At 39.1% G+C, this 24,892-nt stretch overlaps 1 protein-coding gene across 1 annotated transcript in view; it reads left to right on the plus strand.

The window, feature by feature from the left end:
• MAN1A2 (mannosidase alpha class 1A member 2) overlaps positions 1 to 24,643 on the plus strand; it is a 136,519-nt gene extending 111,876 nt beyond the window's left edge. Inside the window, exons 10-14 of the mRNA XM_027885295.1 lie at positions 2,561 to 2,780; positions 9,669 to 9,841; positions 17,350 to 17,465; positions 19,962 to 24,007; positions 24,047 to 24,643. Coding sequence (XP_027741096.1) covers positions 2,561 to 2,780; positions 9,669 to 9,841; positions 17,350 to 17,465; positions 19,962 to 20,094 — 642 coding nt within the window. The 3' untranslated portion in view covers positions 20,095 to 24,007; positions 24,047 to 24,643. The remainder of the gene's footprint in view (positions 1 to 2,560; positions 2,781 to 9,668; positions 9,842 to 17,349; positions 17,466 to 19,961; positions 24,008 to 24,046) is intronic.
• The last annotated feature ends 249 nt before the right edge of the window (positions 24,644 to 24,892 follow it).

Raw genomic sequence — 24,892 nt, forward strand, 5'->3', positions numbered from 1 at the left:
AGATAACTGAAAGAGAGATTCATCAGTGTGCTTGACTGCCACAAAATGGCAAGCACTGCTGCAAGTCAGCTCAGAAAATTCTATTTTCGTAGTCATAGAAAGCACAGAAAGAATGAACAACAGATAGAGAACATTCAGGTTTTGCATAGAATCACAGAATATCCTAAGTTGGAAGGGACCCAGAAGGATCATCTGGTCCAGGTCTTAGTCCTGCACGGGACCATCCCTAAAAGTCACACCATATGCCTGAGAGTATCATCCAAACCCTTCTTGAACTCTGTCAGTCTTGGTGCTGTGACCACTTCCCTGGGGAGCCTGTTCCAGTGCCCAACCACACTCTGGGTGAAGACCCTTTTCCTAATATCCGACCTAAACCTCCCCTGACTCAGCTTCAAGCCATTCTCTAGGGTCCTGTCACTGGTCACCAGAATGAAGAGATCAGTACCTGCCCCTGCACTTCCTCTCAAAGAGGATGTTGAAGACTGCAATGAGGTCTCCCCTCAGTCTCCTCTGCTCTAGGCAGAACAAATCAAGTAACCTCAGCCACTCTTGTTTTGGGCATTTCACAAACTAAGAAAGCTTCTTCCATCAATTAATCTCTTAGTTGATGTGAACTAAATCTTCTCCATGGAAGCTTGTGTATACACGTCCACCCTCAGGGGTGTACATTCCTCGTGGTCCAGCTGGAGGTCATTGCTTTGCAGTGCTCATTGTAGCACTTTGTGGCCCCAGACATCCAACCCAGGATAAAAATGCCACATCTATCCCAGCCTGCTCAAACTTTTCTTATACACTAGAGAGTGCTCCCAACAATGCCCATATATTCCTTGTTAGTTACTGTAAATATTAATTGTCCTTTTTGTGTAGTTATCAAGGAGTGGGTTGCTGAATGATAAAGTATTTTGAAGAGGGTTGCATTTATTTTATTTTTCAGATGCTCCCTTTGTGACTCATGAATCTGACTTAGTAACTAAGTAGCTGATAGAACTTGATTTTCAGATTTCAAAATCTCCCCCTTCTACGAGACAGTGATGTTCAAGTTCAGAAGTTGTGTTCTCTGCTCAGAAGAGGGACACTTTGCACCTAGAACATGTTCTTCAGTCAAACCATGAAAGCAAGTCTGGAGTAAAGGAGTAGCTCATTGAGAAGTGTATAAATTTGGCCTTTGCTGGGTCTCCTGGTGCTAACCACAACAACTTTGTCCCATTGGAAATGCTTCTGCAACCATTTACTCCTCAACAGTTATGAAATTACAAAAAGATACAATTCAAAAGGGAATTTCACACAACATTTGGAAAGAATGTTTTCCTCTAGGAAATAAATAATTCATACATTTTTATTCCCTCTTACTCCTCATAGTAAAAGTGGCTTTCCTTCAAAGAGGACTCAAATTCTGAGTACCATATGGTCAAAAAGTGTCAGTTTTGTCACAGTCTAGGATAATTGAATCAACAGAGTTAATGCTACAGGTCTGAGTATCCTTTTCAGTGGCAGTTTTCAGCAGATCCAATATTTCCTATACCAGTACTCTGAGAACAAATGAGGCTTGTACAGTTAACTGCATCAGGCTCCCTAGCAGCAGAAACTATGATATCATGCTAGTCCTCAATGCCAATTTGCATGATGGTTAGACAACCACTCTGTCAGCTGTCAGAGACTTACTGATTTATGCTCTGTCAGTTATTTCTGCTTTCTTCTCACTGGATCCTGCCATAAGCACAAACTTTGAATCTGTCAGTAGTATTAGTGAAGAAATTAACCCAACAGGAATGCAGACCAGCACTTCTCTTTCATTGCCTTTTTGAGTGTCTAATGCTAAACATAGTAAGTACTGCAGCAGATCGGTGGGAATTGTGAACCTCTCTGAAAGAGGCTTAAGCAAATGTTGTTCCATCTAGTTTTCAACCTTTAAAAAGTTAGGTCAGCTATTCCTCTTACTAAGAGAAGTATACAATTTTTAAATCACAAGCAACAACATATATTGGTACAAATGTGCGAAAAGAAAGCAGCGGTGGCCTCGCTTATAAAATGATGTCTTTTGTGAACAGAAGCTCTAATACTCACCCATCACGTGAGCATGTGCAATCAGTGAGCTGCTCTGGAGAAGCTAGAAGGTGGATGCAGCATTCCTGTCACTGACTGAGGGTACAGGTGCTACCTTTACATATGTTGCTGATCAAAAGTATCCAACATGGTTGTGTTTTCTCAGTAAGCACAGAGTGTACAGAGGAACAAAAGGGTACTTCTCAGAAGTAACAGGTAGACAAATACTGTTTGAGCCATAAAATAAGCGCTGAATTCTCAACTAAAAGTACAATGTTATCTATGCTATGATTTTCCTATATTTGATCTCATTAGCATTGTTAGCATTTAGGGTATTTTTCTGTGTGCATTGAAATTATATTCTTTGTTCCAGAGAAGTGAATTTGCTCAGAAGTGAATTTGAAAGGAGGAGGAATTTTTTTCATTTTGAACACAGTACTTTGTTCTTTGAAAGAGAGTTAATATGTAAAGCTTGCATGTGAAACCACATTTGAAAGTTCTCTTAATCTTTTTGTAGGCCATAGAAAAACATCTCATCAGAAAGTCCAATGGAGGACTGACCTTCATTGGAGAGTGGAAGAACGGGCATCTTGAAAGAAAGATGGGCCATTTGACCTGTTTTGCAGGGGGAATGTTTGCCCTTGGAGCAGACGGTTCCAGAGATGATAAAGCTGGACATTATTTGCAGCTCGGAGCTGAAATTGCACACACGTGTCATGAGTCGTATGACAGGACAAGTAAGATCTGTCGTTAATCTAGTTATTTCAATAGCTGGAATACAGCAACTGTTGTAATTGTTTTTAGGATTCGTTATGGACCTATGCCTTGTCTAACGTGCTCTGGTTTTATACCAGTATAAATTTTAACATCCGTGTATTTACTTCTACTCTGTATCATGGTGAGTAAACATAAAATGAAACTTTAATATGGTTCCTTCATGCATGTTTATCCTTACTTTTGGATCAGCCAGCTAAGATAGGTTATATGGATACAAGGAGGAAGCAGTTTGTGTGAACTCTTGTCCGCACAGGTATATAGGGTGTTTTGTTTCATGTATATTATTCTTACAGTTACATAGAGTGAAATATTTGTAAATACACTTTTTACTGGTTTTAGTAATACTGCATTCTGGGTAAGTACAATTGAACTAGAGAGAGTGCTGATTGCACTTAGAGTGACTAAAATGTTGTAACACATAATTAAAATGGAAGAGTCTCAGAATAGTAAGCAGGAAGATTTTGAGAACTGGACTGTTAGAAATAAGTTCACTAGAAAAAGACAGGAGCTCTTTCTCTGAACTCGATGTTGAAAAATACCAGTGCAGTCCTAGTCTGTATCAGATGAAGAATTTTCAGCAGAGATTAGATAATATTAAGACTACCTTAGAAGGCATGTGTAATTTGTCACCCAGAATACTCTGTACAAATCGAATTTCAAACAGAACAAATATGGAGAAGGACCAAAAGAATAATTAAAGTGACAGAGCTTGTATCTTACAATGGGGAAAATAAGAGAGATCAGCCTGCTCAGGCTAGAAAAATAATACCAAAGAAGGGAGCAAATTTATTGTCATCTCAAGGGGTAAACACTGAAAAGAAATAGAGGTATTTTTAAAGATATAAAAGATCACAGTTGTAACAAGAGCAAGATTTTTAAGCTCACCATGAATAAATGTAGGTTGGAAATTGGAAATGGCTATGTGTAGCCATCAGAGAAGTGAGCTTCTGAAATAACTTCGCGGTAGAAGTAATGGTAACTAAAACTCAAGCAGTTTTAAGATAAGAATTCATGTATTTATTCATAGGATTACATTGTATCATTGTATAGTTGTCTGTCTTTTTAAATAATTCAGTCACACAAGTGATAATTTTATTTGGGTAGCAACAGCATTAAGAAAAAGGAAAAAAAAATGAGGATGCTTAAGAACAAAGGAAGGACGTAGTAGCTATTTTTGCATTCTGAAAAACTGCATTTAAATGTTTCATTTGACATTTAAATATAAGCAATGCTAAATTTACAGTTGTTTGAGCAGACCTAATTTTATTCCTTCAGATGTTTATTCTGTACCCTAAATAAGTCAAAAGATAGGGGAGATAAAAGTTTTGATTACATATTTAATGACTGTATAGGAACACACATGCAAGAAAGACTGAGAGTTGTAGAGACAGCTATAAATTTGCAATGCCCTCATTTTCTTTTGTTCAGTCATGCAGTCCCAAGAATGTGGATTGTTTTTGTTTGGGTGTTTTGGTTTTTATTTTCTGAACTGATTTTTCAAAGAAAATAACTTAGATGTGCAAAATGTCAACTTCTTCATTATGCTCTAACAGCAGGATTTGAGACTTAATTGTAGTCTTTAATGGCAGAACTAGATGATTGCAGAAAAAAACCTCTCTCAGAGGGAAGACAGACATCCTGGTTCAGCTGATAGGTTTAAGTTTCAGTCAGCAAAGGGGAGAGCCGATGTTTTTTTCCTATGGACTTGGGAGAACTCTTGCCCAATTTGGCATCCCCAGAGGAGACAGAAAGGTGCCAAGCATAGGCAGCTCTTTTTGGTAAAGAAACCAACCAGAACTGTCCTTTCCTGTGTCTTCCCAGGATGCTCATAATAAACTGCAGTATATGCCTGATGATACAGTGTTTTAGTATAAAGATACTACTTTATGAAGCAACCTAAATTTCCATAGCTGAACATGAGGGGAAGAAAAACTGTTTCAAGGTCCAGTCTTAGGAACACTGAAACAGAATATCAGAGAATAAAAACACTTCAGAAAATGAGGGCATTATATTGCCAGCTGTTACCAACCTGTTGCAAATGTTGCAGGTATGAAAACCTGTTTAAAAAAAAAAGTCAGTATTTCAGAAAACTGGTTATTTCAGTGCTGATTAGTAGAGAGAAACTGGAAAGCCCTTGAGACCATTTCTGATGTATTTTCATGGGGATTATGTCCCAGTGACAACTGGTATCAATTCCATGAGAGAATTTCACTTTCCTTATTACAAAGTTTATGCAGGGACATAGTCTCCCTGATGATCTGAGTCACCTATCAATGTTCTCCAGGAATACCTGAGAAAAGACCTTTGATTCGTGAGTCAGAGGCTGGAGAAGTGATTAGGTATTTCCTGAGAAGCTTGGGCCCTTGCCATGGCTCTGTGAAAATTCCTGTAGATTCTGCTGAAGCCAAGGATCAATCTGTAGCACACCTTATAGGGTGCCTTTCTAATTCACCGGCTGGAGGAAGCTGGTGGTCTTTGGAAGGTGAAGGCAGGGGGTACAGTTGTGATCCTGGTCTGCCTCTGAGCAAGGGATTTGCATGACAGCATGAGACTCCCGAGGCTCTTCACCTCTTCAGGAAGTTGAGAATGCATGTGGCACCCTTTGGAAACACCAGGGATTTGAAAAGGCTTATTGATGGTCAAAGTCAGAAAACTTAACTGTAACGAGAATAGTGTTATGATGTGTAATCTACACATGCCTCTGCTTCCTACCTACTCTGGGGGTTTTCTTGTACCATAACTTATCAGTAGATTATTGCTGAGGCCATCCTAAATCTCCCATCCTGTGACAGGAGATTTCAGGATTTTCCTGTAGTCCAGTGTACTCTCAGTTTGGAGAGAAGATTGAGAAAAACAAAGATGGGAGGCCTGCTCTGATCTGTGTGCCCACGTAGCAGCACAATAAATCATAACGCTGTCAGTAGTAAGGCTACAAAAATGTGGCTTCATGTGCTCATGGTGCAAGGTTTCTTGATGTTTAAGCTTGTGTGTGGACTGCACATCTTGAAGTATTCCAGTTACTGAGGATTAGTTCCTTGTTTTTCATGCTTAATGTGCACGACAGCGAAATGTGGCAAAAGCCTTAAATAACTGGCAATGCGAAATCTGTAAATGGCAAAAAAAGAAGTCCAGTGAGGTTGAAAGAGTAGAAGAACCACTAACAAATCAATCTAAATAACCAACTTTCATAGGTATTGTAGAGGTTAGATAAATAAGCAAAATTATCTATATAGATGGCAGCATGTGCTGATCTATAGCACACATTATTTTTAGTAAAATATACCATCCCTTATACATAAGAATTTTCCTATCCATTAGCTGATAGTATTGGCTGACTACAGAGAGATTATTTTAGGATGACGTTTTTCCACATCTTTAAAGTCTCTTGACAAGATCTGTCGTCAGAATCTGGGTGCAGCTTTAGCTCTTTTTGTATGTGTGACAATTCCAATGCAGAATAAGCCAGGTGACTTAAGATTTCAGCTGAGACATTGAAAGGGTATGAGCAGATACTGACTCTGTTCCAAGCCTCTCAGTAAGTGGCTAAACAGGCAAAGATGAACAAATGAGAATAATTACTTGTTTTTGTGAGAAGTATGACATAACAATGCATGTTGATGGAATGGTTCAGAGAACCTCAAAAGTATCTTGGAGGTTCTATTGCTCAATTTTTTTATGATTTTGAGCTTAGAAAATATTATTATAATTATGAATCCTTTCTTACTTTCAGAACGCTTATTGCTAGATTGACTGCAGTCTTAAAGGAACATACAAAACATTAAACAATGTTTTCAACAATTATTTCTCAAATTATAAATATTTGTCTAGAAGTCTGAGGATTTGTCCTTATTTTCAGCAGTGCTAAATACAGCTCTTATTGAAGTGAGCTTTATGTCAGTTAAAATCTGTTTTTAAAATGCTTTAGTTTAGAACTAGTTAAGTTTTGCAGCTTCACACTTGATATGAAACAGTTTCTCGTCTGCTCTCCCTGACTAGACTATAGCCTATCAGTGCCATTAATATGAAAATAGCTGGATTAAATTGTGACTGCAATAGGATTCTAAAATGTCCTTAGATGATTCTTGGATTAGAAGAATGGTTCCGTGAAAGGTACCATAGTGCTAATAGTAGCTTCTTCTCTTTAGTTAGCTATTAGTAGAAGTGCTGTGATTAATTTTACATCCTTGGTTTCAGGTAAGTATTCAGTGAGATTGTCACAATATGCAGGGTTCACCCATCCTTGGGGAGTACAATTTCCTGTAGTGCTCAATAGCATTAGAAATAGGTATGAGTAAATAATTAAAGATTTAATGCACAAGCAGGCTACAAGCAAGAGAAGACATCACAGTTTCTGTAGGTGATGCATCACTAGAACTGCCTGAAATCCAGCTGCTTTGGCGGATTAGAGTAATATAGTTGTCATGTTTACCTGATTTCCAAAAGGCTTTTTCAAAAGTGCTTTACTAAGGCCTGTTAGGGACATTAAGCAGCTACTGCATAAGCAGAAAGTACCTGCATAGAGGGAAAAATATGGGCATGGTATAACAAACAGGGTAGAGGTAAATAGTCTGCACTTGCAATGGATAAATGCTGGTTAACCAGTGGTACTTCAATATATTTGGTACATGTTTATACATGTATGTGTATAGATGTGTAAAATGTATAGTATATTGATGCTCATTTTGTGTTAGATGTGTATAAAAGTACGGTATATTAGTACACATGTGTATAAATGTGTAGTATATTTACATTTTTAATATGTATATAAATAAAATATATATACATATATAAATTATCAGAAAAGGGCATGAACAGTAAGGTACCTGTGCCGGTAATAACAAAGAAAGCATTACACAAGGACCTTTTGAGGTTGAGTAATTGCATAATAAATTACTAAATTAAATACAGTGTAGTTAAATATAAAGTGAAGCACCTATGAAAAAATTATTCCTAACCTCACATATTAAATGATGAGCTGTTAACTGACCATTACGGTTCAGGAAATTGCTCTTGAGATTATGAAAATGTCAGCTCAGGAGCACTCAGGAAAAACAAAATGAGAAAGAACAAAATAGAACATGTCATTATGTCGTTGTATTAATCTTGTCTGCACTTGTTTGCTGTATTCAGGCTGGTCCTCTCATTTTACAAAGGATATAGTAGAATTGGAAGAGTTGCAGAGAAGGAAGGAAGAAAAACTAAAGGCTTGGAACAGTTTCTATTCAAGTCACAGCTGAATTGGATAGAATTATTCAATGTGGAAAAGGGACATTCTAGGGAGGATACAGCAGATTTGCAAAATCACTGAGGATCTGCATCCAAGAGGTATTAGAGGTGTGGAGACAACCTTAGCAGAGGTTGTTTTGGATGCTTAAAAGGCTTATGCAGGTTTAAGGAAACATCAGATAAGTACTTGAGAAATAAATCTATTAAGAATTACTGACCACATAAAAAAGTATGTCTAGTTTGGGAGAAGTATTGAGCTCAAAGTACTGGTAGGAAAGCTAGAAAAAAGTATCTAATATGCTACCCTTGTTCTTCCACTTCCCCATTCACGTCTGATTTTGGGCACTGTTGGAAACATAATTATGAAACAGAAAGAATTCCGTCTGATCCAGTATGGCCATTCTTATATTCTTAATTTTGAATAGGTAGAACTCTGTATCTAACCTATCATTTTGCAGTGAAATTTGTATAATTTTTGTACCGAAACTGATAAAGTGGTCCATTTTGAAAGAAGTACCATAGACATTTCTTGATGGAGTGTATGCAGCTGAAAACACATGGTGCTTTTTTCTTTTGGCATTCAGAATGATACTCCCTTGAAACAAGAAGATTAGGAAACTTTTTTTTTGGAGATTTTCTGCTGGGGCACGCACTGGGAGTTGCTAACATTTTTCGTTGTAATATTCTAAGGTTCCCCTTTCAGGCCCATGAGACAGCAGTTAATTTGAACCTCTAGCCCATAGGAATTACACGATTAATTGCTTTGATATTTCTTAAAGCTGGAGTGCAACTTCAAAGTGCCCAAAAAATTCTCTGCCAAAACAAAAGGTGAGGTGCAGCTGTAGATAAACGTGCATTCTTAATGTTGGATTTGAGGAATTATGTGTAGCTGTATAATAAAATATATATATGATTGCAACTTCATATTATAGACAGTTTTTCTACAGGTTCCTACTTTTTATATGAATAGTCTTCCAGATGCTGACACAGGGCCTTTACAGCTTCCTTTAAGGGGCTGAAATAGTGAATCTCATAGTTTGGAGATTTATTTTCAGGTGTAGGTAAGACTTCATTGCCCAGTTGTAAACCCTAAACTTGAGAATCACAGCATGAAACATATCAGTTCCAGTGCCTTTGCAACACTTCCTTAAACCAACATCTTAGGTAAAGATACAGATTATTTGGGATGGTGCTACCTGGTTCAGTTCCAAGATCTTTTCCTGCTGTGCTAGATGGGATCTAAGGAGATCAAACCCCTGTTGACCCTTTTTTTTTCCCTTTTGCTTGTGAAGAACTGGTGTCGGTCACTTGAATTTTATCCTGTAATTGAATGTGTTAGTGTGTTTATATTCTTAGCATTTCATTAGTTTTGAAGAGGATTACTATAGTCTTGTCAAAATAGGTAGTTTTCTCACAGGAATTGGATAAATTATTCATAAGAAAAATTATAGGCCTCAACAATAGGAAATATTTATGAGACTGCCTAAAGACAAGCTAGTTTCTGTTTTTCTCACAAGCTTGGGAAATAGCAGTCTCCTACCCATCCTTCCTGCAAAGATTGGTATTGAATAAATTTTTCTTACTTTTCTTTACTTTTTTTTTGTTTTTCCTTTCCTCTGCAGCATTAAAGCTGGGCCCAGAAGCATTCAAATTTGATGGTGGTGTAGAGGCAGTGGCAGTGCGGCAGAATGAGAAGTATTATATCCTAAGGCCAGAAGTGATTGAGACCTACTGGTATATGTGGAGATTCACCCACGATCCCAAGTACAGGCAGTGGGGCTGGGAGGCAACACAGGTAACTGCATTAATTATCTGTAATTTAATTTTGTGTATTTTTCCCTTTGTAGCCACTTTATTTTCGTGGTACCTGAAACAGTTCAAATTGATTGTCGTGATTTCCTGTGAACCAAGGTACATACGGGGCTGCACACAGTTGCTGCTGTTTCACAGCTGCTGAATCAGATGCACAGTTGAGTTGCATTCAGCATTATACAGCTCATGAGTTTTAAGCATGGAAATAGAATACACTGGTCATGACTCCTACTGTTATCAGTAGTCCACAGCCCCCAAGAGCTCCTCCACTTCCCTGCTACAGTTCCAGCAGTCTTTGGAAGCAGCTCAAAGCCAGTTTCAGAGATGAGAATAAGCATTAAAGATAACAAGACAGTAATGAAGTATTTTGACTACAGCCGAAGGAGATGAGGAAAGAGCAAAGGAAGAGGCAAACCAGAAGCCTGGATAAGCTTTATTTTGCAGGTGAAAACCAGTTTTGCTCCAGATGCAAGAGACTGAGAAAAAGTACTTGGAGGAGGAGGTCTGTTGAGATGCCTGTATTCATCAAGTGAAAGATAGTCAAGGCAGGTTCACAATATTTAGCCAAGTTCATTATTATTTGTCCCTCAGCACAGTTGCAACCACGTAGAAAAGTCCAAATATATTATGATTGTGTCATAGTGAGGTTTTGCATTGCAGTCTGTTTTGTTACAAGAGGTTCCACATTTGTCACACTTGTATTCCAGAATGCATTGCTGCTGTCTCCAAAACATCAAACACCAGCTCCTACCAGAAACTATGGCTAGATGATCCAAGCTGAGATCGGGTCCTTTGTACTAGGTTAAAGAATTTACAAATGTAAAGGTTTTCAGTACAGTATCAGTCTCTTAAGCACACTGCAAAGCATATCTTTTAACTGTGTTTTGTTCAGTTTTCTCCATTTACTTTCCTATCTTGGTCCCTGTTAATGCTTTCAAAACAAACCCTCCCTTCCTCCCTTCTGCCTCAAATTTTCTCTGTATGTGGGGTAGGATCTTATTTTATCCTTCTGTCAACTTGCATCAAAGTTCTGTAAATCAAGCAGCCTGTGTGCTAATTGCCTCTATCCTTGCAGAATGCCTTCTTTTGCTTGTTTCTTCAATAAAAGATTTCTTTATCCAACATAGCCATAAAATATTTTTGACCTCTTCAGAAACAGTTTTGCAAACCCCTCCTTCCCACAATTACAGATTTTCTTACCCCACCATCATACTGACACAGAAACTTGAAGCTTTTTCTTCCCCTGGGTTTTCTGTTCACTGCGCATAGAAAATAATTTTTTGTGTTTATTCCTCACACCTACTCACTACTTTTCTTTCTTATGTACTCTGCACAGATCTGGCTGTGTTTATTCCTCCACTTATAAATAGAGAAGAATCTGGTATGACACACAGAGCAGTTGGCTTACTGCTCTTGTACAACAACACTGTCTGAATTTGCTTTCCTTTTGCCTTTCAACCTCTGAAGCATACTTGGCAATCAGTGTTACAGACTTCTCATGGTGAATGACAGTTTCTTCATCAAAAGTCTAGTAGTTCTTTTAAACTTTTTGGGAATTAGAGTTTTGTTTCTGAGTTCTAAATAGCTTTTTTTTTCTACATTGAAGATGGTGTATTGGTGTTTGATGGCTGAGTGCTTATGGTCTCCCTTGTTTTCTTCTTCGAATGGATGATTACATCCCTGCCGGAATGGATTTGGGTTAGTTCACCAATTTTTTGGATGTCTGCCTCTGTCTTTTTAAGAATTCTTCAGAGGTGTTCCAGGATACTTTGCAGAATCACCTGGCTTTTAAATAAACTGCATTTGTAAAGTTTCTTAGCAGTCCCACCCCAGATCTCTCTGCCTTTTATAATAGGAATATGCACAGAGAGCTAGATTTTGTGTGTGTGCAGATCATTGTACTGTACTTTATCTATTTCATCATTCACAGCTTCTTTTTGTCTTTATTGTCTAGATTTTTGGACAGAACTTGGGCACTTTAGTGCAGATGCTGTGCTTTGTCCAAGGCCTGTTTTGTCACATCTCTCCAAATCCAGTGTCTCTGGGGGATGGGGAAACAGGAAGTTCAATCTGACATTGCCTCAGTGATTATAAATCCCTGTGACAGGGTCTCTCTTTCCTAATAAAAAAAGGCTAATTCTCCTTGATACTATGACAGGATTGAGAGGGTACTATACTTAGCTAGAGACAACATTCATCTCAGTTGTATTGGGCCAGCCAAATTGGATGATGGTGTGCTTGAGGGCTGGCTGAAGTGTTACAGAAATATGCATGCAGGATATTGAGGGTAAATACAGAAAATTACTAAAATCATTTTTAGGTTGATTATTTGAAAGCAATAAGAGCCACCACTTCACAATAGGCATGTAAAGCCAATTACTAATCTGAGCTATGTGAATGAAAGGTTCAAATATTTTTTGTGGACTTCTGTATCTGACTAAGTAGGATTGTGCTGCAGAGGTTCAGAGTTTCTGCTAACAGTGAGAATATTAGACAAGACCTCAAGCTCAGGCTAATTTCAGGGCAATTGAGGATTGATGGTAAGATGGAATGAAAAGACCTATAACAGAAGAAGGATGTGGGCCTCATAGAGCAGGTTCAGGGGAGGGCCATGAAGATGATCAGAGGGTGGGAGCACCTCTCCTACAAAGACAGGCTGAGAGAGCTGGGATCGTTCAGTGTGGAGAAGAGAAGGCTTTGAGGAGAACTCATTGCATCCTTCCAGTACCCGAAGGGGGCTCATAAAAAGGAGGGAGATGGAGTTCTTACACTAGGAATAGTGACAGGACAAGGTGCAATGGTTTTAAACTGAAAGAAGACAGGTTCAGATTAGATGTTAGGAAGAAATTCTCTGCTGGGGGTGATGAAGCAGTAGAACAGTTTGCCAGAGAGGTTTTGGAAGGCCTGTCCCTGGAAATGTTCAAGACCAGGTTCAGTGGGGCTCCAAGAAACCTGATCTAGTGAGTGGCATCCCTGCCCATGGAAGAGAGGTTGGAACTAGTTGATCTTTAAGGTGCTACCAACCCAAGCCATTCTGATCCTATCTTGTGAGGTACAGTAGATAGAAAAGAGCCAGACATAGATTGGAGGTAAAAGAAACATGGTTTCACGCTCTCATGGGTTAGAAGCTGGGAGTACCACAGCTGGTGAAGAAACTGGCACAGTTTTTATGGGCATATTGTTAGCACATCAAGAAAAATCACATATGCAACTGACGGAGCTAGGGTCCAATCTAGAGGATCCTCAAATTTATTTCCAAGGAACTGAGGTCAGCTCCGACCTCCCTGTACGTTACAGGCACTGGAATTTCAATTTGTGTCATTTCTGTTCTGAGACACATGTATTTGGCAAGGGTACACTGTTGCATATTCTTCTGTTCTAGTCTGAATACAGGAAACTACAATATCCACTTTTTTTGGTAGTTTGTTCCATCATTTAATTACTTCTGCTGTTCAAAATCCCCTATGTTTCATTTCCCATTTGAATTTGCCTGGTTTCAGCTCTCAATCACTGGATTTTCCTATGCCTTCCTATTCTATATTAAAATGTCTTCTATTTCCCTCGTGTTTTCTTTCCAAAGAGTTTTTGTAGATTGTAACAAGCTTACTACTGACTCTACTTAAGATGCTAAACAAATTGTATTGTCTCTCACTGTAAAGTATTTTCTCCAAATGCATGCACCTACATTAGTTCATCATCCTTTTCTAACAATGAATTCTAGAATTGCATCTTCCAGTTTTGACTTCATCCACAACCTTGTGCAAAAATAAGGCTACATCCCTGCTACTTTTTACCATCCCCATGTGTGCATCTGCCACAGAAAGCTGGGAGGAACTCAGACTGAATGGTCTTACATGGCCACGGAAGTCTTTGAAGTGTCTCTACATGCCAGGCTAGCCTGGTTCTGCACTTAAACAGCCTTTATGACTAGATTTAGGACTATATGAAACTCATTTTCTTTGGCACCCAGTTACCTCCAGATTACACTGTCTGCTGTTACCTTTGTCATTGTTGCCAGCAACAGTGTTGCAGTGATTGATAAAACTTCAAGCCGCTCCTTGTGGATCTCTGTGAAAAGCAGCTCTGTTTTGTGATGATTTTGCATTACCAGTTTGTTCTCAGAGCACTGTCAGTCAGCCCTAAACTGAATTATATTGATGTGGTGTAGTGCTGGCTTGTCTTCTCATAACATCTTAAAGTACCATGTCAATTGCCTTAGAAGCTTTTAAGTTTATTACAGCTCTGCAGGTACCTTTATTTGTCAAATTTGTAGGTCTCAAAGAATGAAAGAATGAAATCAAACTTGTGAGCAAAATCGTTTTCTATAAAACCATGCTGTCAATTATCCTCTAATTCTTCTATGTATTTACATATGTTTCTGTAATTGATTTGAACTAACATCAGGTATGCCATCATAAAATTATTGTCTGCCAAAGCCTCGTAATGGTAGCATTACCCTAATACCCTTCCAGTCATTTAGGGCTTCCCTGTATTCTAGGGTGCAGGAAATTTAACGTTGTTTTATCAGGGGGACTGGGCTTCAACTCTTGAGTGAAAGTGTATCCAGGTGGCAGATCAGGTGCCACTACACTGAGTACTCTGAGGTCTGTGTGAAAGCAGCACGCTGCAAGTTTCAAGTGGCTTTTAAGCAGCTTTTCTACTTTTCAGACAGTGTCCTGAAGTTCTGTACACGTCTGAATCAAGGACAATTTATTTGTTTATATTTTAAAATTTTATATGTGGATGAATAGCTGTATAGCAGTCTTTCAGAGGCTTTTTTCCTCTGCAGTTGATTACGACCTGTACTGCCTAGAACTCTGATCAACCAGGGTGAATCCTTTGCCCATTCTGAACACAAGTCTAGCCAGAGTCTGCCTTCCCAAAGAGAAATTTCTGAAGGTACAAGGCTACTTGGTAATTGTAAGGAAAAAAAAAAAAAAGTTAATATAGATCACACCTTTTCTTTCTCCAGGCTTGTAGGCCTGCTAGCTTTACCAGTGTTGCGCGTAGCTACCCAAGCATGAGACCTCTACAGCACAGAGCAGGATCTCAGTGCTGTCCATTATCTGCAGTCTCCAAAATAAACAAGTTTTGTCTCTTACACTGACATGAGGATTTAATTCTTCAGTAGGAAGGAGATGGTGTCTTAACAGCACTACCATTTCTTCCTTGTTTTCCATTTGCCACAGTCACTAGCAAGTTTCACCTCTCCAGGCTGTGGCACACACCGTCAGGGTTGCTGAATGGTTGACCAGAGAAACTCCTGCATGATCAGACCCTGGATGCTAAAATTCTGGCGGGAGTTGTAACCATTGGAGCTTCCTCCTGCATCTTGCCATGCTTTAGAACAGAGACAAGGTCATGTTCTACAGATTTATAAAAAGGGGATTCTGGCAAGAGGATGCACTTTCTTTCCTGCCTATAAAGGAAAAGTGCTTGGCTCTTGTTTATTCGTGTAACACCTGCCTAGGGGCTGTAGGACTTCAGGGGAGGAACATGCAAATGGTTCCATAAACAGCATAGGCATTATTTCTTCAGAAGTCAACTGAGATGTTGGACTAGATGTGTCATGTACACCTTTCTCTCCAGACTGCAGGGAAAACCTGGTCAACCCAAATCCCAGCATGTGAATAGTCTCAATGTAGCTCTAGCCTGCTAAAAGGATCTGAAAATAATTCATCCAGACAATTCGTCCTTTTAGGCTCAAGTCCCAACAAAAAAAAAAGCAGTCATTTCCATCCAAACTTGGAGAAAGCTGTGCTTGAGATAACGAATTACAATGAGAATTAGATTTTGCCAAAAAACACTGTCTCTCTTGGCATAAACTCAGGCTCTAGAGTCATGACCATCCCAGTAACATCTCTTGCTTCTTTAAAAACCTTGCTCTTCAGGAACTTGAAAAAATTTTGTCCAGGCTGCATTATTCTTTTTTCTATGAACAGTCTCACATTTCTTACAGAATAAGAGTGTATATACTACCAGGAGGTTAGCTGTTACACCTGATGTGCTGTGACTTACTGGCCAGGGTATCTTGCTCAACTTTTCACTTTTCCTCCTGATTTCAGTGATGGCATCTGCTAGCATTCCTTGTGCATTTATCCAATGGAAAATTCCTCTTTGTTTTCCAGTATTTCTAGGATACAAAGGCAATAATAAGGACCTTGAAGAGGCAGCTTTGATTGAATCTGTTTTCTCTGCATAAAAAGCACATCATTCAAAACTTATTTCCTCCCCTGCCTTGACTCCCCTCAGCTTCTGTTGAGTATAACTAGCAAAAATCAGAATTAACGAAAATCTGGGCCTAAAGCACCACGTGGAAAGAAACTTCATGCAGGCTAACAGGCTGAATCATAGATTACTGAACTACAGGTAGCTACGTTCAGTCATTGGTAATGACAGACATCCTGAGCCAAACATTTTCCTTCACCCCTGTTCCTTTTCTGTCCCTGCGTGAGTCTATTAAAAGAGTTGGTGTCTGCTGAGGAAGCACAGTCAAAGCAGCAGGGAAGCACAAATAACCTGTGAATCATTTCAGAGCCGTTTCTTTGGAGCCAGTTTTAATGGCTGATATCCTCGTGTGCTGTAAGGTCGTGCATGCGAGTGGAATAATGAAAGCGTGGGCGAGAGGTGCTCTGAGCTACTAACACATTCTCTCCAGTCTCCTCCTCTTCCATTGTGCTTTTTGCAGTACTGTGTTGGAGCCGGGTGGTTTGTGAATTTCAGATCTATTGGTCCCTTTCTGCATGGAATGTTTACGGTTTTAAATTTCATGCTTTAATGGAAAAGAGCCCTTCTGCTGTCCAGCACACAGGCTGACTTGACTTTCAGCTGTATAAAGGGGAAACAGAGAAAAGCATATGTAGGAGATGGAAATGTGTGGAAAAAGCAGCAGCTAGAAGAGTTTATAAAATGAAATCAACAGTCACTAAAGATGAGTACAGTATTTTATTCCTACTTTCAGTAAGTCTCTGTGACTGGCTACTAGTCACAGAATTCCTGTAACTCTTCAGACCCTTCTAGCTGCAAAATCCACAAATGTTTGTCATCTTCCTATGTACATAGTAGTACATATTGCACTGATTTGACTGATCTATGTTCTACTTGGTGTTACCTGTGAGGAGCCGTACGAGCTCAGGGCAAAAGTCTACAGAGTACTTGTCATGTCATCAATACCAACCAACAGTAAATACCCAGGATAGTAAGTGTTCTTCCCTGGAATACTTCCTTAGCATGTAGCAGTTTGCCAAATGCAGTGTTGTTAGTAGCCCTGGAGGGATGCTACTTCTGTATGTGTCCAGTCCCTTTTTTTTTTTTTTTTTTTTGTCAGCATGAACTGTTAACATCCATAACACCATCTAACAAGGAGATTCACAGCAGAATAATGCGGCACGGAAAGAACCATCTCCTTTGTTGGACAAGCCTGATTCTTTAATGTTCCCAGATGTTGTTCTCTAATTATATTCTCCATGTCTTTTCCCTTTCTCTTTGCAGGCAATTGACAAGTATTGCCGAGTTAGTGGTGGCTTTTCTGGTGTCAAGGATGTCTATTCCTCATCTCCCACATACGATGATGTACAGCAGAGCTTTTTCCTTGCTGAAACTTTGAAGTAAGTCCTCTTAACTCCTGCATCTTCTGGTAAAAGGTGGCATCTGAGCTCTAGAAGAATGCAGTGGCTCGACAGGTTTTTGCTGTAGCTGATGTATCTAAGAATAATTTGTGGTACTGGGAGCACAAAATGGAGCAGGGAGAAAGGAGATCCTGAAAGTGACAGCACTGGTACCTATTCCAGGCACTACAACATGTTTCACTGACAAGAAGGGGCTCCAAGTTCATTGTCTGTAAGGGAATAGTGTGCCTATTCTGTCCTTCTGCTGGCTTCTTACCAAATTCCTCTACATAATCACAATACCTTTTTTTCCCTTTGTTATCATTATAAAAAGAAAGTCAGCTACTGCTACCTGCTCTGTTGACTTATTTAATTTTATTTCATTTAATCCTTCAAGTTCATTTTCTGGAGACCAAAAGCTATGCTCCCAAAGAGAGAGGCAGCGGTTTCAAACAGGTCCAGTCAGAGAAACAATACCTCCCCAGGAGCTGATGTTATATGATTGATCTGCCTATAAAAGCCAAATCAGAGAATGAAATCTGCTCCTAAGGGAGTTCTGTGGTGACAAGGCTGACTTCTGATGTGTCACCAGAATCCTGTCTGCATCTTAAATAATCACAAGGAGATCTGAAAATTCACTGATGCATCACTCAGTAACTGGATATACTGTAGTGCAAGCATTGCTGAAGGTGGCAGTTCTAGGAAAGAGCTCAGAAATTTGTATTGGCTTTTGGTTTGGATAATTTCCTGATTGTGGGACAAAACAAAGTTTTATTGAAAAGCTGGATATTATATGTTTGACAGTGATGCAGTTGACATAGGCAAACCAGAAACTGGTTTCACATTGAGATAAAATAGAGGACAGAGGGTCAAGATAGCTCAAATAAAAATAAAGACATAAGGGTTGGGTGTGATGCCATGAGGAAAATGAAGATGTCCCTTAGAAGAGGGGCATAAAATGTGTGTTATGGAATGCCTGCTGTAATCTTTTCTGCTATTAATGATCACTTCTGCATCTTCATTCCCCTTAAATTCAAAATTGATAACTCTCCCAAACATGCATTGTTGCTGCTCAGATACTTTGAATCATCAAGGATAACACAGCAAATTAGGAGAGTTTTGGGCAGTACCTAGCAAGAAGGTACCTGTTGAGTGGGAAGGAGCAGGATGTAAAAAAAGGTTGCTTCAGTTATTCAAAGAAAAAGTGTGAATCAAATGAGAAAGTGAGTGTGAGTAAGATGAAACATTGCTGCTGTTGCAAAAAAGGGTTTGTAGAGCTGCAGAGGAGAGAGCAAGGCAGGAGTATTGAAGAAGGGAAAGGCATGATACTTTAAAGACAAATGAAAAGTGTGAAGAAAGATATGCACGACAAAACTGAATCATTTCAGCAAGAAATTTTTATCCATAAATAGTTAATTGGTGACGAAGGGAGGAAAAAGTAGTGCTCCACTGACTGGGTTGTGCTGTGGATAGAGCTGGCAAATAAAGGCATGGAAGAATTGATCAGGAAGTGACACATGACTGTAGGCAGCAGACACTACCAGTGTCTGATGGAGAGAGCATGAAGTAACAGCAGAACACTGTGTATGCACATTCTGGATGTGACAGAACCCACTAATGGGAATTACACCCCTTGCTTGTCAAGTGCTGCAAGACCTGTCTTTTTCTGGATGACAGGAAAGCAAGCTGCAGCAGGAGATGAGAGGTCCTGTACATCATGGTATTGCACTTGAACTCACACTGTCGGTTTTTCTGTAACAAGGGAAATGTCTTGCATTTTAGCAGTTGAATTAAGAAGCCTTGACAGAAATCTTTACTACCATTACCTCCTACAGAGTGTAGCACAGCCACATCCAACAGTGTGTATTAAGAAAAAAGAAACAACAATTCCTTTTTCCCACATATGTCCAGTAACATTTGTTACATGCTTCCTGTCCTCTGCATCACATTACGATGTGCAACATTTATGAGACCACTCTGCACGGTATATAGTCCCATATCCTCCCACCAGAAGCTAAACCAGCTTCCAGAACAGTGATGACAAGTCAGGTATCTGCCATGGCTTAATGGCTTTTCTTGTGCTGCCGTGAAATCTTTGTGTTAGTTTGAAGAGGATTAGTAATTTCCAAGTGGGTTTACTCTGTTTTTTGACAACTACTTCTCTACTCCCCTGTCCCCCAAATCCTTGTGCTTGGTGTCTTCGTGTTTGTTTTCCACTGCAAGTCTCTAAAAGGAGACTTAAAAAATGAAAGTTTTTTGGAAAGATTAAAATGCTGTCTTTATAACAACTTTTCATTGAAGGCCTTGATCATAATAAAAATGACTCTCCAAGTCATTATAATAGAGAAGGTTATGTGGGTGCTGTACAAAGGTTGAAAGCATGTAATTTGTTTGTATCTTCAGCTGCTGAACGGTGGGGCCTGACGCTGCTGTGTTGCCCTGCCTGCCTATTGCTCTGCTTTAATACCCATTTTTCCTCTCTGTCTTGATTTGTAGGTATTTGTATCTGCTTTTCTCCAATGATGATCTTCTACCATTAGACAACTGGGTTTTTAACACAGAAGCTCATCCTCTGCCTGTTTTACATTTAGCCAACACCACACTGTCAGGAAATCCTGCATATCGATAAAAACAGCTCTATGAAGAGGAAGAGAGACTGTTTTCAGCTCTGTTTTGTTTACATGGACCACTTGAGACTTTAAGCAGGAGAGGAGACAGACAGACACTTGGTAAAACCAGACCTCCAAGTCAAGCAAGTACCGGCGTGAGAAATGAAGCTCTTCAACATACAGATAAGTTAAAAGTTCTGTTTTATACATGACCAAAACACGTCGTTGTGATTTTTGCAGGACAGAGACTTCACATGCTTTGAACCCTAGCAAGACATGGAATCTACTGATAATATTAATGCAGCAGCTTAAGGAAGAAGAGGCTTTCCTATCCAGGGAGAGGAACTTGCTGCTGCTGTTCACTATTGCAAGGAACAACACACCAGTCACCTCTTCAGACTGGGTGGGTTCCAAATACCTAGGTTTTCTTTTTCTTTTTTTCTTTTTTTTTTTTATGATGGCATGAACAAAGCAACAACAAAAAGCAACATCACTACACCAGCAGCATCAGGATTTGAATTTTTTTCTGTACCTATCTGAATTTTCCAAGGAGCATCTGTTTGTCCAGACTGGCAGCCATTCTCAGGGCCTCTAAGCTATTAAAGCTAAACTCTAAAGTATAAAAAGTACTGCCTCCTCATTTTCCCTTTTCAAAATAATGCTTATATCCAAAAAGAAAAAATAATTAGTAAGCATTTGGTTTGTAGTTCACTGTCAGCAGTGTGGGCTTAGTTCATTTGGCAAGCTGCAGTCACAGAGTCTGGAGCATATCGCAGGGGTAGGAAGGAGCCTAAGCTTCCCTTCCTCACAAATCATGTCACATGAAAAAAAACATTCTCAGTCCTGGCTCTTTTAGCTAAATAAACAGAGATGACAACATAAGAAAAACAGTCTCTCATGATTTATATAGGAGGATACATATGGAACTACAGAAAGCTCTCCTTGAGCTAAGCAGTGGGAGTTTGTTGCTTTATATTTTTCTACAAAATCTGGATTTTCCCTAAAAGTTACATTTCATTCTTTGAATTCTATTCACAGAACCTTTTTTTGCAGGTTGTTTGTGACAGAAGCCTGAAATTGCCTTTGTTTTAGTTTACAAAACTTGCTGTTCTTCTGGGGGTTCCAGTACAAATGCAACATGATCTTTTTTGGAAGCAACTTAACATCTCTTACATAGGAGTGGAAAAAGAAACTGAAGAGTCTCTTCTTTTATTAATTTATGAGGAATGAGGTGCTGCTACCTGCATGGGGTTTTTTCCAAGTACTCCATGACTGGGCTGGACAGTATTGCTTAAATGGAGTCTGCTTCAGTCTTCACTTATTTGCCAAAAGAAGTTTGTTTTTTTCAGGTCTTTTCAAATTTTGTGTCTTTTCAGTTTTGTCCTTCTCAATCTCTTTCTACTCTTGTTCCAGCTCAGATTATTCTTTTTATTCCCCTATATAGCTCTCAAATCTTTTTGCCATGGTGACTGGCCCCTTTGCTGAAGAACAGCTTTTAGGTGCCCTTTCCCTCCTCATTTGTGCACAGGTTGAGTCTTTAAAATATCTTGATGATATTTTTAGACATACATCAACTTTTTAGTGAGCTACAACATCAGATCTAAAGGGGGTATGTGCTATTTTCCTCCCTCAAAAATGTTTTTATATGAAATTTTATATATAAAAACTTTTTCCCTATCACATCTGACTGTAGAGTTTCCCCCCTAAAATATTCTTCACTTGTATGTGACACTAACTTAGATATAGAAATCATCACATGATCTAAATAAAAATGCTATCAGATTCTTTTTTCCGGCCAGTTACTTTAGTTTAAGAGGAAGAAGACATGGAACTGGCCACAAGCTCCAATCTCAATCTTTGTACCTTAATACAGTTACAGTAATTGCAGCAGTATTTTGAAAATAATTTGAGAACTGATAAAGTAATTAATATAGTAAATAATACTGATTCCAGTAATTGTTTATTTAAAATTAGAAGTAATGGATTCTTCATACTGGCCCCACAATAATTTATTTTTCTAATTATTATTCAGTAATTTATTGAAGGACTAGTCATTTTTCATTTTCCAAAGTTCAGATACATTGTGTTTTCAAATTGTTTTTCCAGTCCCATGAGAACTTCTATTTGTTAAAAACTGCACTTGACTGCCTTGTTCTCCTAAGCCTCTCTGGGTATAAAGGAGAAAGAGGAAAAGCAGACTTCTGTTTTATTTGGAAAAAAAAAAGGGGGGGGGAAGAAAAATAGAAGCACCCCATAAAGCCATCCCCATACACCTCCTAATGAATGCAGATGTAGAATGGCTGCCAGTCTGTTCAGAGGAAGGTCAAGGACAGAATTCTGGAGTCCCCAAAACAGCAAACTTCTTATCGTTGCTGCTCTTCCATCCCCCTCTTGTGAATTAAAGAGCGACCCTTCAGATTAATTCCTCCATGAATCCCAATGGGTTAACTCACTGCCACAAGAATGCTTGAATTGAGGACTAAGCCATTTCCTGTTATGGGATGGTATTTTTCTCAAAGCAGATGTACAGTACTGCTATTTCTTCTTTGTGTAGATAAGCAGCAGGTACCAAATAAAGGACACTTGTTTCTTATTTTCCAACAGTTATCCCAACAGCAGTCAGTTTCTGTTTTATCACTCTTTAAAATACCAACTGTCCTTTTCCTCCAGAAGTTAATGATGTGCATAATCTATCAAAATAATGCATTTTAAGGACTAATTGCTGTGTCATTCATGAGTCTCATCCTGAGATTTCCTAGATCAAGCAGAGTTTGGAGGTAATGGGTTCTGAGCGAGATTTGTGCATAATAACCGAGCACCACATATATTGAAACTTCTGACTGAAGTGGTGTGCCCTTGTTCTAAATCCTTCACAGAAAAGTAGGTTCTGATCTGCAGAATGGCATTACATGAACCCAAAGTTCAGACTGTTTTCCCTCTGGGTACATAAGGTACAGTAGAATATTGCCATTTTCATTCTGTTGCTGCTGACTTGCTTTCTTGAAGATAAGAGTGTAAATTTAAGCACAAAATGACTTTCTAGTCCTAGTTGTTTCTGAGTCTTGCACTGTACTCTCTAACAAAACAATCCTCATTTTCTTTAGGTAGTTGTCCCATTTTACCAATTTCTACAATACCCTTTCCCCTTACAGAACAGAATAAAGAACAGAAAATCATGTGTATTTTTTGGCACACTGGACTTGGGCAAGAGCCTGGAAATCCCAGAATTGTCTACTTCCTGTTTGCATGCAGTCAAAACAAGGATGTATGGTTCTTTTTCTAATCCATGCCTCAAACTTGCCTGTTGGTCAGGATCTGCTAGCAGTAAATTTTTTTTCTAACGATTACAGCTTGACTTTTCAAAGAGGCCAGATTTCTGCAGCTTCCATTAACAACCCTGGAGCTGTGTGTGTCCTGCGGTCAAGAAGTCAACTTCTTAGATTTGTCCTCTAAATAAAAACAAAACCCTTGAATGATATTCTGAGTGTTAATTTTGCTGCACAATGTAGTCCTTAAAACTGAATGTGAAAGAAAAGTATGGAAACTAGTAGGTGCCCTGGAGTAAAAGGAAAAGCGAGTAGTTCCATGTTCCAGTCACACCTTTCACGATCCTCCAAATTTGTGGATCACCATCTTCTACCTCCCAATGACTGATGTATTCCCATCAGTATTTTACAGGATTTGAATGTTACCTGGGTTCTAAAAAGTGACAGTAATTACATACTCCCTGTAATACCATCCTTCAAGGTTAAAGGTCTATCCTCTAAGCAAAGCCCTGTTGGGCTGTTTATGATCCCCTCTTCTGTCCCTGAGGAAATGCTTTATAAAACTTCATAATGTGACTCTCCTTAGTTTGAATAGAGAGATGTTTAATAGCATTAACGTTGAGAGGACCAACAATATAAGATGGCATCTACAGAAAATGGTGAAGCAGTTTATTTTTTCAGGGCTGTAGTAACAGGCTTTTAGCAGACTGAGCCATGCTTTTAGTCCATGTTTTTAAGGGGACAAATAAGAAACAGGCTTCTTGATACCAGAAAAAAGTGAAAGCAAGCTCTTGATCCATACTGTAGTTGGGAGATTTGTTCACCCTGAATAAGACATCCCTCTTTTGCTCCTTGAATTTTGAGAAATAGTCTTCTGACTCAAGGGTTTGTGTTGCCATACAAAGAGGAACCCCAAGCTCTTTTGCAAGTAACGTGTGTACAACTGTAGCAGAGATGATAAGCACGAGCTGCTCCAGCTGTCAGCGCCTTCTAACAAACTGCTCTGTAAATGCCCAGAAGAGTTGGGAACCACCAAAGTTGGAGGAGACAGCCTGACTTGTTACAGTGAATTGTTGCCTTTAATCCTAATTGCTTGGTGGAAGTTGGATTTGCATTCTGCCTTTATTCTTGCTTTGTCTAAAACTGACAGATTATTTTTCCTCCAAAATAATAAAAGGGCAAAAGTCTATCTTCTGATGTGGAAACCTTCTGCCTCTGACCTGGAATCCTGCATATGTACTTTTTACAGATAAAAAAAATAATATTGTACATAAAAAAGATTGAATAAAGAATGTCTTTAAGTGAAAAAGGCGTGGTTTGTGTCCTTTGCCTCCAACAGCAACATCCTGGAGCACTGGACTGTGAAGCTGACCCTATTTCATAGGCTTGGTGGTGCTGGAACTTTTCTCTCCCCTGCAGCTTTTCTAAGGACTTTTTCAGTTTAAACGTGTATCAAACCCCTTGTTGCAAAATTAAACCCCTGTACCCCCTGCTTGCTTCTAACAGGTTGCTGTAGTGCTCAGATTGTTCCCAAGATGCAGCTGCATGCACA

This window comes from Empidonax traillii, unplaced genomic scaffold, assembly GCF_003031625.1.
Source record: "Empidonax traillii isolate 1590-97213 ecotype Southwest subspecies unplaced genomic scaffold, ASM303162v1 scaffold163:size1593379, whole genome shotgun sequence".
Lineage (NCBI taxonomy): Eukaryota > Metazoa > Chordata > Aves > Passeriformes > Tyrannidae > Empidonax > Empidonax traillii.